General features: G+C 33.0%; 2 protein-coding genes across 3 annotated transcripts in view; one reads left to right on the top strand and one right to left on the bottom strand.

Annotated features, from left to right (window-relative positions):
- LOC106650881 (lachesin-like) overlaps positions 1-3734 on the top strand; it is a 105622-nt gene extending 101888 nt beyond the window's left edge. Inside the window, exons 9-10 of the mRNA XM_014369131.2 lie at positions 920-985; positions 1188-3734. Coding sequence (XP_014224617.1) covers positions 920-985; positions 1188-1372 — 251 coding nt within the window. The 3' untranslated portion in view covers positions 1373-3734. The remainder of the gene's footprint in view (positions 1-919; positions 986-1187) is intronic.
- A 3179-nt stretch (positions 3735-6913) lies between these two features.
- LOC106650930 (opioid-binding protein/cell adhesion molecule homolog) overlaps positions 6914-13960 on the bottom strand; it is an 84739-nt gene continuing 77692 nt past the window's right edge. For both annotated transcript variants that reach the window (XM_023462364.1, XM_014369207.2), the window contains exons 3-10: positions 11682-11889; positions 11403-11561; positions 10763-10891; positions 10548-10688; positions 8232-8381; positions 8045-8137; positions 7869-7967; positions 6914-7800 (exon numbers count right to left, since the gene is read on the bottom strand). In XM_023462364.1, coding sequence (XP_023318132.1) covers positions 7538-7800; positions 7869-7967; positions 8045-8137; positions 8232-8381; positions 10548-10688; positions 10763-10891; positions 11403-11561; positions 11682-11889 — 1242 coding nt within the window. In that variant the 3' untranslated portion in view covers positions 6914-7537. The remainder of the gene's footprint in view (positions 7801-7868; positions 7968-8044; positions 8138-8231; positions 8382-10547; positions 10689-10762; positions 10892-11402; positions 11562-11681; positions 11890-13960) is intronic.

Below are 13960 nucleotides of genomic sequence, written 5' to 3'. Positions count from 1 at the left end.
TGCCCTCGCTGTTCGACGAATATTCCTCCGAGATTTGTACTCCAACATGAAAATTAACGCTTATCTATTTTTTTTAACGGATCAACGGTAATATGAAACTTTACAGAACACACCATTTAAATAATTATTGATATTGTTTAAAATTATTGTGGCCGCGTGTCTTTCATTTTGTTTTCCGTAGCGAAAAATATAGGAAAAAAGTTCGGGCACAGAATAGGACTTCACGGTATATTTAGTAACTTTCATGTTTTTTTTCTTTACTTCATCCTGACGCTATCCTTAGTACATCTAGTCTCGTATTCTCAGCGAAAGGCAAAACTCCAAAGAGGAGAAGAGTGAGAAGTATGCAAGATGTCAAGTTGCTCAAGGAAAGGACCATCTCTAAATTCTTGTATACGCTGAGCGGCAAGAAAAGGCTCGCTGCCTGGTTCAACGAGAGATTTATGTAGCTGCAGTACAAGCTATATAAGGGTTAACTTTTGTAAAACTTTTAAGTTGAGTAACGAATGCCATGTTCTTTTTCATCTTTAGATCAAAACGATTCTCTGCCTGTCTTAGATTTTCTTATGCTTGGATTAACAAGCCGACTCATCCCGCTGTTTGCTAGTCAAAGCTTCCGGTTTTTTTCTAAAATTTTTCATTTATACTTCAAAGTTTTACAGCTTTGGAGTGTTGTCGAGCACATATGCATAATGCTTGGATTCAAAAGACTTTTACAAATATTTTCAATAAAAATAAGTGATAACTGTTAATTATAAATTTTAATTGTGTTAATACAATATATGTTATTTAGTTTTTTCTTAAAAAAATTTACGTGAACAAATCTGTTGCAACAATGTACACATGAATGAATGTATAAATCATTTCTTATGCAATTGTCTGTAAAAATGAAAGTCAACCAAATGTATCTTAATTGTAGGAAAACAGAGAAAGAATTCTAGTAACAACATTCTCGAGGGAAATCAGGATATGCTGAAGGAACGAGGTAGGTGTGCGCATTCATGTATGATACATAATTCATGTGGTGCTTCATTTTGTTATTTGCGTCTAATCGCATCAATTTTTTTTCTTGTTTTATTTGACAAAACCCTCGTAATAGCATCTTGTAACATTTGTTTCTTAAAAGACAAGTGATCATTATGCCAACTATATTTGAGATTTTTGTTAAATTTGATGAAATTTTTCAGATCCAAAGCAACGAGATGATGACGAAGACGAAGAAGACTGGGAAGATTCTGGAGTGAGCTCAATGTTACTTACGGTACCAAGCTTAAGTACCGTTTTGTGTTGTTCATTTGTATTTTCGATGTTTTTGGAGTATTTTCAACGCTGCCTATTACCGATTCCACGCTCGATCAATTCCAACGAATGATGTCAGCTTCCAAAGGTTGAAGTAACAGAGAGACCATCACCCTCCTTAGTCTAGTGAACAGGGCTTTTTTATATTTGAGCAACTTAACATTGATAGCTGGGGTTCAAATCTCTGATGAGTCAAAAATTTTCATGTACATTGTTAGAGATAGAACCGCAGCTTTAAGTGATTCAAATCTCACTCAAAACTGTCGAGTAATTCGTGGTGCTTCTAAAATCTAAGTGATATCACTGATGCACGAATTGCGATTAAAAAGGGACGCAAAAAAATTAAAATGTGAAAATTTCGATGCTCAAATTATGATTCTACTCTATTTATCAGAGATTAAAGTCAATAAATATTAAAGTTATATGGCATCAGCAGCTTACATCACATATATTTTAAGAAAAGTTGAGTTAAACAATATAACAGTGGTAAAAGATGATTAGATTTGTACTTAAAACTCATTTTTCAAAAGTCATCAGTAAAGTATTAGTTATTGTAATAAATTGTGCATTTCCGTAAAGTCCACAGTGCTTCAAAAAATTGCACTCAATATGTTTTTTTCCAATTTTATCGTAATATATAAGAAAAATAAATAAAAAAGAGAGACTTATTTTTAAAGCATAAAAAGTTGAAGATAGATAGAACAGCTTTCAAGCTTCTCTTATACTCTTTTCTGGTATATGAGGTTTGGAAATCATACAAATGTATATAGGATTCTCCGCGTGTGGTTGTATAAAAATGAGATATTCAGACCCATATTCGAAACCAAATATATAAATTTCATACACACATTTGTAAAATACACAAATTATCTAGAAAGATAAAAAAATGGGAAAGAGCAAGTTTCAGAAAAAGTTTCGAGTGCTGGGATCATTTACAAAAATACACAGTACATCATACAAGACAAAAAAGCATATTTTTAAATGATGTGATTAAAAATTATAAAAAAAATATACGCAAGAAAGATACATACATGAAAGGTATGACACGAATAAAACTTCCAAATATAATTATCATCATATCGTAAAATGCAAGTGTAAAGTATACTGTCTCAATTTAAAAAATAAAAAGAGACTTGAATAACTTGTCCATAGAAGGTATTCTTGATGAAGGTAGTAATGTAATGATTATGTTAAAAAAATAAGATGAAAGTAAATAATTTATTAAAATTTTAATTTCAAATGATATTGAATATTTAAAAAAAAATTGAACTGATTTACCGCGGATATGCACAGCTTATAAAACTCAATCCCCACACATTATCAATTTGCAAGGGTGAATCAATTATGTGCCCGTTTTTATTAAATCAGACTTATTCACGATGAATAAATCTAATGCGCCAACAACTTTGGATGAGACACTCACCATTTGCAGTAGCTCATATAACATGGGAGAGAGAGAGCTCACTGCAGCCGTCCTTTTCAAGCTACTTCGCGCGGAACTAAAACTATTCTATTGTCGATCTAGAGGCGCTTCATACATGCGCATACATTGTAGTATATGCCACCGTGCTCGGTGATTCGACCTGCACCCTCCTTTCCCCAAGGGGTCTCGTCACGTGGAATAAATAAATCTGTATCGTTGTTACATAATTTCTGCACGCGTGCGCTTTGTTCCAGTCCCCGTTATCTCGGCTTTTTTGATTCTTCGCGTTTCGCTCGAATGGTAATGATTATTTCAAATCGGACAACCATGGCTAACCCTTGAAATATTATGAATTGATAAATTATTTTACTTTCATGTTGAAAGCGTTTGTAAGAGTGACATTTAAAATGTAGCAATAAGTTAAGATTCACATCGAATTATTATTTCCATAATGTGTAATTTTAAACTTTATTTGATAAAATTATAATCAATATTTTTCAAGATTGCCTCCATTCATAAAACGAATAATGTATATCAGCAAGAAAGAACGTTCAAAAGGTTATGATATTGTATATGTATGAATATATATTGTTAACAAACAAAACACATCACAACACATTGTACATACAGTTTTAGACTCGGACAACAATATTACATAATTTTCTGTGATTGGTTTTTCAATCATTTCAATAGAGTTTTATTTCGGCACTATGGTAAATACACATAATATAAATGCACGTGCTGGTATTATGAATGCTTAAAAGTGTATAAAGGTCATAAAAATGTTAGTTACTTGTTTATTGTCAAAACGAGTACTGTAACGTTCATGTATACTGCTAATATTTACGGCAAAAACTTGAATATATACATCCGTAAATTTTATATTCAGACCGGAAGAGGGTTTGATGATCATAAGCTTCCTTTTATAAAATATTTTTAATACAATAAATTGTTCTATACTATAATTTTGATACACCGAATCTTGATCATTTTGAATCTGGAAGCAAAATATAAGAATGGACAAATTTATTCTTATCAAAATTTGAAATTGGTTCGATTTGCGGATTATAATTAAAGCAATTGTGATTATTGCTACGATATAGTATAATAATATATTATTGTTAGTCAATTTTTTAATACATTTTTGTTCAATAATTTTTTTGAACTTTTTGTATCAGTCTATGAGTTTTTAGTCAGTCTCTATGAACTATAAATTTCGATAACCATTTAAATTAAGTGTAATCTGGGGATCGTATTCAACAAATGTAGAAAATTATTTTAAAGTTCTAAGCTTCCACGTGGATAAAAATCTAGTACTTCATACATCATTTATTCAAGATATAAATAATAGATTTGTACTACATGAATAAGACTGTATATAATATATTGTAACTCAATAAAGTAACCTTTCAATAATCGTTTTCTTTTATCAATTGTTACTAAAGCATATCTTACAAGAAAATTTTATTGATATGCAGAGAAGTATGTATAAATGCTCATAAATTATTTAGAATTTTTATAGTTTATTCTATTTTTATTTAAAAATTAATAAAAAAAATTATTTTTCAATACATTTTTCAGATTAAAGCTGTTAAAAATGAATAACTATCTTTTTTTCACCTGGTGGCTATGTCTATAACGAGGATGGATGCTGAAAAACTAACTTACCATTTGGTGGTCGTATTATATTCTTTATATCCTGAGAATTTGCAACTACAGAAAAGGAATCTAGATTACCAACCCTGTTAAAGTCCTACATTCATCATGCAAGGTTACCATGAATTCAACTTGGTAACTGTACCGATATTATCCCGGTTTACCGTTTACAGTTACCAGTTCTTATTTCCACTCCTTTTGATATTCATTGCTTATTTCATGAAAAATTTAATATCTATTTTGTTTTGTATTGAAATAGTTATTGTTATTTGTAATTATTAAACAAATCTGTGCATGTAAGTGAAAAAATAGGTAAGTATAACTTGATTGACTATCAAAAAAGTAAAAATATTAACTTATTAGATTTAATGTATCATTATTTCAAAAGAATAATGATAAAATTTGTAGTCATCAAAAACAATTGTCAAAATACTCAGAGCTATTTCAAATGTTACCTGTAACTGAAATAAAAACTCCCATTTTCTAGCTAAAACACTTTTATCCGTTAAAAATAAATTGAAACGAAGTAAGCTCTTGAGATAATATTCTTAAGTCATTCCAAAGTAAATGCAAATTCATAGGACATTATCTATTTTAAAATATTTTATGCAATAGTATGACGAAAAATGTCTTTTTTCGCACATTTTTTAGTGCGCAAAAAGCGTTTTTGGACACTTGTGTGCGGTAAAATGCCTCATTTTGGACACGGGTGTACGGTAAAACGCTTCATTTAAATGAAAGTATTTTTCGTCTCTTATTGCATAAAATTTTGTATTCAACACGTGCCCAGCTTTTTGCGCACAGTGTGCGGAAAAAACACCCACTCGTGCCGGCATGGCCGGCACTCGTGTCTTTTTCCGCACACTCGTGCCCAAAAACGCCTTTTGGGCACTTGTTATATAAATAACTATTTCTTAATTATTTTTTCATGATTTATATCACGTAACATTAACATAAATATTTTTTAACCATAGTAAAATAATGCTATGACTAAACTTTTTTTAATATATGGCCGATTCTTTGTGAAGTCGAATGGCCAAACAAATTTTTTTGACCATTCGGCTTCACAGAGAATCGGCCATATGTACTTTACGATAGTTGACCATGGATGATATTTCAATGAAAACTGACTATCAATTTAATTTTCACGAATAAAAATAAAATAGATCGTATAATATTAATATAAATGCAGTAATAGCTGAAAATGTATCATGAAATTTGTTTTTCGAAATTTTTTCCAGTTCATTAGATCAGTGGGGAGTAGACCAAGAAAAACCTAGGTAAAGTATTTTCGTGCTATCATTGGACAGCGTTCTAAAGTGTCCAGAAATTGCTTGTTCGCTACTGCCGCAGAGCATAATACGCGTGGTTACTGTTTGGCGCTGTATTAGTTCATGTTTTGTTTGATTCTTTTCGTATGTACTCATAATTTTTGTTCATTTCATTTCTATTATATGTCGGTTTGCCTAATTTTAATGCTTTTTACATTTTTTTTATTTGTTTTATCGTTTTATTGTGTACCGCAATTTTTATAATCAACCCCATAAACCACTAACACCATTATTTAATGGTTCCATAAACTTGATTGTTTGCAAGGTTATTTATGGGGCTTAAAAACAACGATTGTTGTTCGTCAAATTTAGTAAAAGCCAGTTTTTTGTGTATGCCGATATGATGTGTGGGAAATAACGAATCTCACAAAAATTATCTTCGCATATGATGTTTAATTTAATACAAAACTAAATAACCAGAAGTTAAATATTTATTTTTTTCAAACATTTTTGAAGCTTTTATTGCATTTTTAATTGTTCATTACTCTTTCGTTTAAGTCTTAGATAGAAAATTATTAACTGTTGACGTAGTAAAGTTTCTATTCGATATTATTTTTTATGATACTAGCAAAGTTACACAAATTGATAGGATTATAGTTTTTTTATTTACACATACCATATTTTTACATGAAAAACATTTTACATAGTTTACGTTTAAAAGTATTTACAAATCAGGTTAATAAAATTAAGTAAAATAATTCAAATATCAAATAAATCAAAAAAGTTTCTAAAGATTTTCTGTGGTTTGTACAAAAATATACCAATTCACTATTTAACGAATGGGAATAAATAGGTCGTTTTAATATCAATAATTTCACATTGTACTGAAATTGTTGCTTAGATTTTTCAATATGAACTATTGATGGCCAACGATAATACATTTTTAATTGATAAATCATAATATTTCATATTACTTATGTCTTAGGTTTCATATTTACAATTATCAAAAATCGCTTAGCTCGGTAAAATTTATTTTACATTTTAAATTGCCTTAACTGTGATAAACTCAAATTATTTCACAAACCTTTTAGTATAAAGTATTGCGAATTAAACTATGTGATATTAATTTGAATTTTTATTAATTAAAGTAAAATATATTTCATAGTAATAGTTCAAAAATTTAAACGTGTAAGGTATCTCAGGGTTTATTATGAATACTTCTACAAAGTTGAGTTGATTTGTATATAAAGGAAATGTGTTGTTATTATTGTTTCTCAGGACTTTATTTTATTTTGATCGTATACTTTATAAAATTATAATGAACTTTCCATCACAGTAGATTTTATAAGTTTACGTATACAAAATTTAATAATTTTTCGACAAAAACAGATTCTTTAGCACCTACTGAATTTATTGAATATTAACCAACAGTATAAAATGTATATAAAACATACTTCAAAATTCCTTTTCAAACTTTATTTGCTCTGGTAATTTAAATAGTACTTCCGATATGCAATTTTCAATTGTAAGATCAGAGTAAGACTCGTGTTTGATTTTTGACAAGTGTGTATTTATTTTTAAATTAATATTTTTTTTATTTAATTAAAAAATTTAATTCATGGCGTATAGAAATTTAACGTGTATTATATCATTAAAACACTTATTTACAATGTAATAACTTTCATTCATACACTCAAATGCATGCTATATTACAATTTATGTTAGATTTTCACTTTCAACTGTTATTATTTTCATTTCTCAATGGGCTTATGGAGCTTTCTCAAGTTCCGAAGCAAATTAACGAATGAGTTTTTACTCTACGCAATAATTTTCCCCACAATGCCAGGGCTTAACAAAAAGTTCATTCCACTCAGTTTCGCTTGTTTCACTACGTTTGAGTAAGCTTCTCCGTGATGACTATTAACAAACACAAAACAACAACAAACAAGTTTTTCTTTGAATACTCGAGACTCGAAACAGATGCATGAGATGCAGGTATAGAAGATCTTGATTGAGCTGTCTTATCTCTTTGAACTTCTAATCTTTCATGATTACTGTTCTTGCTATTAGAATTCTTCTTTCCGTTATTCGAATTAATTTTTGCACCAGAGTTGAAATCTTCATTATTCTTTCCTTTGTGCTGACGTGACTCTGTGTTGTAAAATAAATTTCAAAGAAATATAAGGTATCTTGCATGATATCATTTTCTATTTTATTACCTTCTTTATTTATTGTAGCTTTAGAAAATACGGCCAAGTCGTTAATGCGTGGAGCTGCAGTTGACATTATTTTTTGCCTTGTTCTTTGTTTTCTTTCAGCTGTTGATAATAGAAAATTGATTATTAATGAGAATATGATACGATCAAGTCAGAGACTGAAAAATGAAAAATATTACTTCTATATGGTATAGGTGGGGTAGATGTTGTCCTAATAGTTGTTGCAATTGTTGTCGTCGTTGTTGTTGGCGTTGTTGAAGGGGTTGGTATGTCTGATATGATATACATTATTTTTTATGGAAAATTTTAATTTAATCGATCAAGTTGAAGTCACTCGTGTTTATATCAAGTATTGAATATACGTACGATAGAGCTTGATACTGCCATCGGTACTCCCTAGAGAATTATTGGCTATACATTTGTAAGCTCCATAGTCTGATTTGCTGACCGAACGAATGGTTAATTTCATTTGAACTTTATAGACATTATTAATAAGAACAGGATCGTATTTTTCACCTAAAAATGAAAAAAAAAACATCAAAATATCTTTAGTTAGACAAATATTGAGCAATCATTGAAAATTTATATAGAAAAAAGGATAGAAGTAAAAAATTATCCATAACAGCGTGCAAATACGTGCATGTAAAGCGAGACACCAGGTTAAAACCTGCGGCTAAGCCGGAATGCGTTGAAAATGAAAAGTATCATAACAACAAAGGTGTGGAAAGCGCGCGATGCTGGAAACTTTTTATACCGGTACCGAGGCTTGAATGCATTTATAGAGTGGTTTCAGCAAACACGTCTGATGCCCAAAGACGTTTTTGCTAGTCCGGGCTGAGCGCTCTCGCTCTCGCATCGAAGGGAAACTTTCATCGGCTTCGAGTTTGAAAAGCAGATAAAAAAGTTTAACGACGCGCTGAACCACGAGCTGCATTGCCCCTAGCTTGCTATGCTCTTCCTGCCGCGCTATCGCCTCTGCAAATTCTATATTCATTTTTCTATCGTAGATAGACGCGTATTTCATTGGTCAATCCACGTGTTTGCGTACATGCGGTGAATCATATCGAATAAGGCGATTGTTTGGGTTTCTACAATTTTTTGAAGTGTAACTTCTTTTCCTCGCGTTGAATAGAGGAGTGAATCCCTGAAACCGCGACCAACGAATATAGAGGAAAGTTGAGGTAGAGAGAAAATTATTAACACAGCTGCCGTAGTTTTTTCTACAATCTTCCGTTTTAATGACTAATTGAACTTCATTTCTAATATCATGTATGTAATACTATTATGTATAATGTATTGGTATGAGCTCAAAGATATATTTTTCTTTTGTGTTAATGTTTTTTGCATACATCGCACTTATAATATGTAAGCTAATTGAGCACCTAGTAATAATTAAGTAAATAGTTTTTAGGAAATAATTCATTAACAGCTGATAATCCTTTAGTATTGATTATTGGTAACCGTATAGACATAGAGTATATTTTGATTCGTTATCAAAATAAAGTTCAAATGTGTGACAAGTTATTTATTTGTTAAAATGAGTGGTACTCTCGGAATTGTCAATCGTAATGCGAATTATTACAAATCAAGCTCATAGAATATAGGATACACTGACATATTTCATTCTGCCCTTGGCTGCTAACAATGCGTCCCTCGTATTAAGAGTGATGTACGTAATACCAAGTTGCAAAATGATACCGATCAAATTTGACAGGAGCTTGTATTTCAAAGCAGCTCCCCGGGTACATTGGTGCTCTTCATAATTTTGAACAAACATTTTAACTGACATCCATTAATTGATTTGATAAACGATTTTCCTATTGCTTTTCGGTTATAATACAGAGCGTAACGTACACGACACGACTGTTTACTTTACAAAACTAATTAAGTTCGAAGCATGGGTACAAAAGTTATGAGAACGCGTTTGTTTTTGTAGAGTCACTATTTAATGATCCAATCAGCTTCGTAAATTCGCCCTGATATTGATTTCGTTTTACGATGCGGGACACTAATCGAATTCAACAATAGCGAGGGACATTGGTGGCTCAAAGAATAATGAAAATTAACATCGAAGCGTGTGCACATTCATTGGTGCATCAAGTTATCAACTGACTGTCGTTTTCATTACTATATATAGCCGTAAAACACAGAGGAAGAAACATTTGGCTTCGGAACGGCAAAATTACCACCGATTACTTAATTAGCCATTAGGTCGTGATTTATGCGACAGTAACACACCATCAATCACACGAGAAAAGATCTCTCGCTGCGCGCGTGAACTCGCGAATATATATACGTATACGTATAGATACGAGAATCCGCTCTTGCTCTTTTCTTATGCCGCCGCTACTGCTAGCGCAGCTAACCCGCTCGTACGATAAGGCGACTATATATGTGTGTGCGTGTGCGCTGTCTCTGAGATAAGAGATTATCCTAATTAACCGAGCGATTAGGGAATTCGTATTTTCTTGCTTGTGAGCGCATCTGCGCGTCTCTCGCGGTGATGTCACATGCAAGAGAGGCCGCCCGAAACTATTCTAGTTTACGGATCATTATCCATTTTAAACCTCCGATATGCTATGTGTTGCGTATGCATACATCTCTATTTAATACTCTTCATTATCCAGCTTACTCTAGACAGGGGCAAAAATAGTCAGAAATTAGTAACATTTAAGTACTTACTGTTGGCTATGATTTCATCGTCGTTTTCTCGAGTCCAATAGTTGATCGATTTTGGATATGCCTCTGACATACATTCCATGGTTAATTCTTGTCCCTCTTGAGCACCCACTAATTGATCTTGAACCATTATCATAGGTGGAACTAACCAGTTAGAAAAATCTTTAATTACTATCGTTTCTTAATTTCAGTACATGTAAAAATAATTTCAAGCTTACAGTGAACGATAAGCATAATTCTTTTACTGACGGTTGGTGGTACACCATTGGACGCAATACACAAATATGGTCCCATGTGTAGTCGATTGACCCTCGTTATGTTCAACATTGGACCTTCCACATGCGTCACTGAAAATCATAATTAATTATGTTTTTGTTTTGTTACATTATTCCAATTAATCTCGTGAACCCAACGTACACGATCTAGGCGCGAGATTCTGTTTCCACAATTAATACACGTAAGTTTTTGCTAACGCTTAATTTATACTGCAAAGACTTCGATACATTAGTTAAGGTGGGAAATGGGGTAAAACCCCATTCGAATATTACGTTCACACCTTACTCAACGAAGGTGCGCTAAACTCGACCGCTTTCTTGCAGATAGTATCGATTTGCTGTGCAAGTATTATTAATGACCAGAGTAGAGATTATACACGATTACGATGCTGTTCTAAAGACAATTTACTGCAAGTTTTTACTTGATAATAATTAACTTTTTAATTGGGTTTTCAAGGCACAAAAATGCATTAAAGTTCTATTGAGATGTAAATTTTATCAAAAACGACGATATTTTTCAATTTTAACGATCGCATCAACATAAATATCTCATTCGCGCGGCGGAACAAAATAAAATTCTCACCTCCTTGGTCATTGGCGAGAGTTATTAGTTCACTGCCCTCGCGCCTCCACGTTATGTTAGGGGTCGGCGAGCCAGTCGCCGCACATTTCAACGTCACGTTACTGCCTTCTCGTACAACCATATCTGTACTCGTAGGATAATCCAGTATATCAGGTGGAACTGTAAAATGAGGAAAAAAATCCACGAGGGATACAATTATAAAAAATAAAAAAGGGTAAAAGTCGGTAGCTCCCGACTTATCGAAATAATTTTTGAGAAAAATGCCCCAAGTTTGCTCACCAACAACTTGTAAGTAAACAATTTGACTTTTCATAGGATCTGTATTTATCTGACACATGTAATCTCCAGCATCGGATTCTCGGACATCCTTTATGTGTAGATACCATGTGCGATGATCGCTGTGCGTGACGCCTATTCGATGATTTTTCGTGATCACGTGATTCGCTATCGTTAAAATAGTTTGAGTATTCACTTGTAGCCAAGCAATCTGAAAACAATTATTTTTATATTATTTATGTTACAATTAAAGTAAAAATTGTATCATAAAATTTTTATAAATTTAGTGTCTGCTTTATGAAATTTGAAGCTAAATTTCTAATTTGTCGATTGGGTTCGTAAGAAACATTCAAATAAAATATCGTCAAGTGCGAGCTATGCGTAGAAACTTTTGTACGAACGCATTTGATTCGTTTTAGTATCATCAAATTCTACAGAGCGCATTCCACACAGAAGCGGGGCTCTTTTGATATTCCCAAGGGAAATTATTGTTTCCAATCTTCGAAAGAAGCTATTTAATATAAGAGCGCGTCGCAAAACGGATTGCAAACGAAATTTCGCCGGCCAGTCGAGCTTTTTGTACTATTTCGTTTTCTATTGCTTTTTAAACGCTGTCAAGCTAAAGATAAACGAAATATATAAATTGTTAATTTATTACTTTCATGGCTGGATTTATTTAACGTTTATAATTTGTTGCTTCTACTCGTTATAATATTATTACACAATGAAGAGCAAAATTTAACAATGAAATATATCTCCTAAGATTCATTTACTTGTTGCTTTTGTCCCAGCTGCACAAAATTGTGCATGCAATATCGTTGTCATTTGATACTTTATATCAAAATATTTGGGCTGGTGAATAAACATTGGCTTTGATGAATGAAAAAAAACTTCATCTTAAATAAATATGTAGAAGCAGTGTTTAAAATGATATTCATAACGGTTGAAAATCATATTACACATATAAATGTATATTTCATATACGGCAAGCTCAGATTAATTCAATCCGAAAATTCATATTTTTGCCAGCACGCATGAAATTCGCGATATACATATTATAAGCACTAGCGTTGTGATTTGAGGGCAAATACTTACTAAGAGCCAGGATCCTTCATTAAAAAAGCTATATACCCGCGTTGTGTACACGGTCGGCGCGTCTAGTATTACCGAAAAGAGGGAAAACGAATTAGCGAACGATATTTTTATGCGTTTCACATGCCGACCTGAAGAGCACGGTCGAGAGGTAAAAGGCAAGCGCGGGAGAGGAAAGCGCATGCAGCGACAGCAGCGTGCCTCAAGTCGAGTAAAAAATTGGACGATTGTTCGCGAAGCTTGAACTGCACAACTCCAGCGAAACGTTAAATCTCGCACACTCTTTCTTTCTCTCTCTCTCTCTCTCTCTCTCTCTCTCTGCAGCTTTTTCTTTCTTTTCTTTCTCTTGCCTCTCTAAACTATCTCTAGCTCTCTGTCTGGTCCACGCTATACTATTTTTCTGTTGCAAAGTACTTGGCCAGGCGCGCGCGCGAGAGAGAACTGCTACAGTAATACTGCGGACGATTCCTCGCTCCAAAGCAAACGCCCCAGTAAACGTATCGAAACATTTTTCTCTCGCACACGTGTACTCGTATTCGTGCACACACACGCCTATATACGTACGTATATACCTACATATATTTGCATGGGCTTGCCGGCACAGTGTTGGCATTAACGTTATCGTGCATGTGCGTTGATCGTATACGTTGGTACGTATGTGCAGTGCCAGCTTTGGAATCGCTCTCTCGCTCCCACGGGTACACCTTCTGCCGCGGGTTGTTGTATATGCCAACTCCCCGGGCGAGCGATCGATCAAACTGTATGTGACAGTCGTATGCACGTACTAATGTTTTCCCCTGTTTCTATGTGTAACGTATATACACGATGCGTGCGTGTGTATATCAACTCGGACAATCACCATCGCGTGTTAGAGGGTCAGGGGAGAAATCTGCTGATCTCTCTCTCACTCCTTTTTTCACTCGCGTTAAATAATAAAAACGAATAAATAATCGTCGTTTATCGGCTCATATGTTGCGGTATGAATGACGCGTGAGGATTCGAAACTCTGATATCTAAAGTTCCTATTCACAGTTCGAGCTTGAAATTATTATTTGTTATTTAGTGATGCGTCATTCTCCCATTTCTGTATTCCTCATCGAGCGAAGATTCATGCAATTATTCATCATTTTTATTTTCAAATAAATTTATATAATTTTTTTGATATGCTTGAAATTGTCAAATTGGGATAA

The sequence above is a fragment of the Trichogramma pretiosum genome, unplaced genomic scaffold (genome assembly GCF_000599845.2).
Source record: "Trichogramma pretiosum strain Unisexual culture from Peru unplaced genomic scaffold, Tpre_2.0 scaffold3, whole genome shotgun sequence".
In the NCBI taxonomy this organism is placed as follows: domain Eukaryota; kingdom Metazoa; phylum Arthropoda; class Insecta; order Hymenoptera; family Trichogrammatidae; genus Trichogramma; species Trichogramma pretiosum.
Note: the sequence above shows the minus strand (reverse complement) of the source record. Positions and strands in the feature narration are given on the sequence as shown.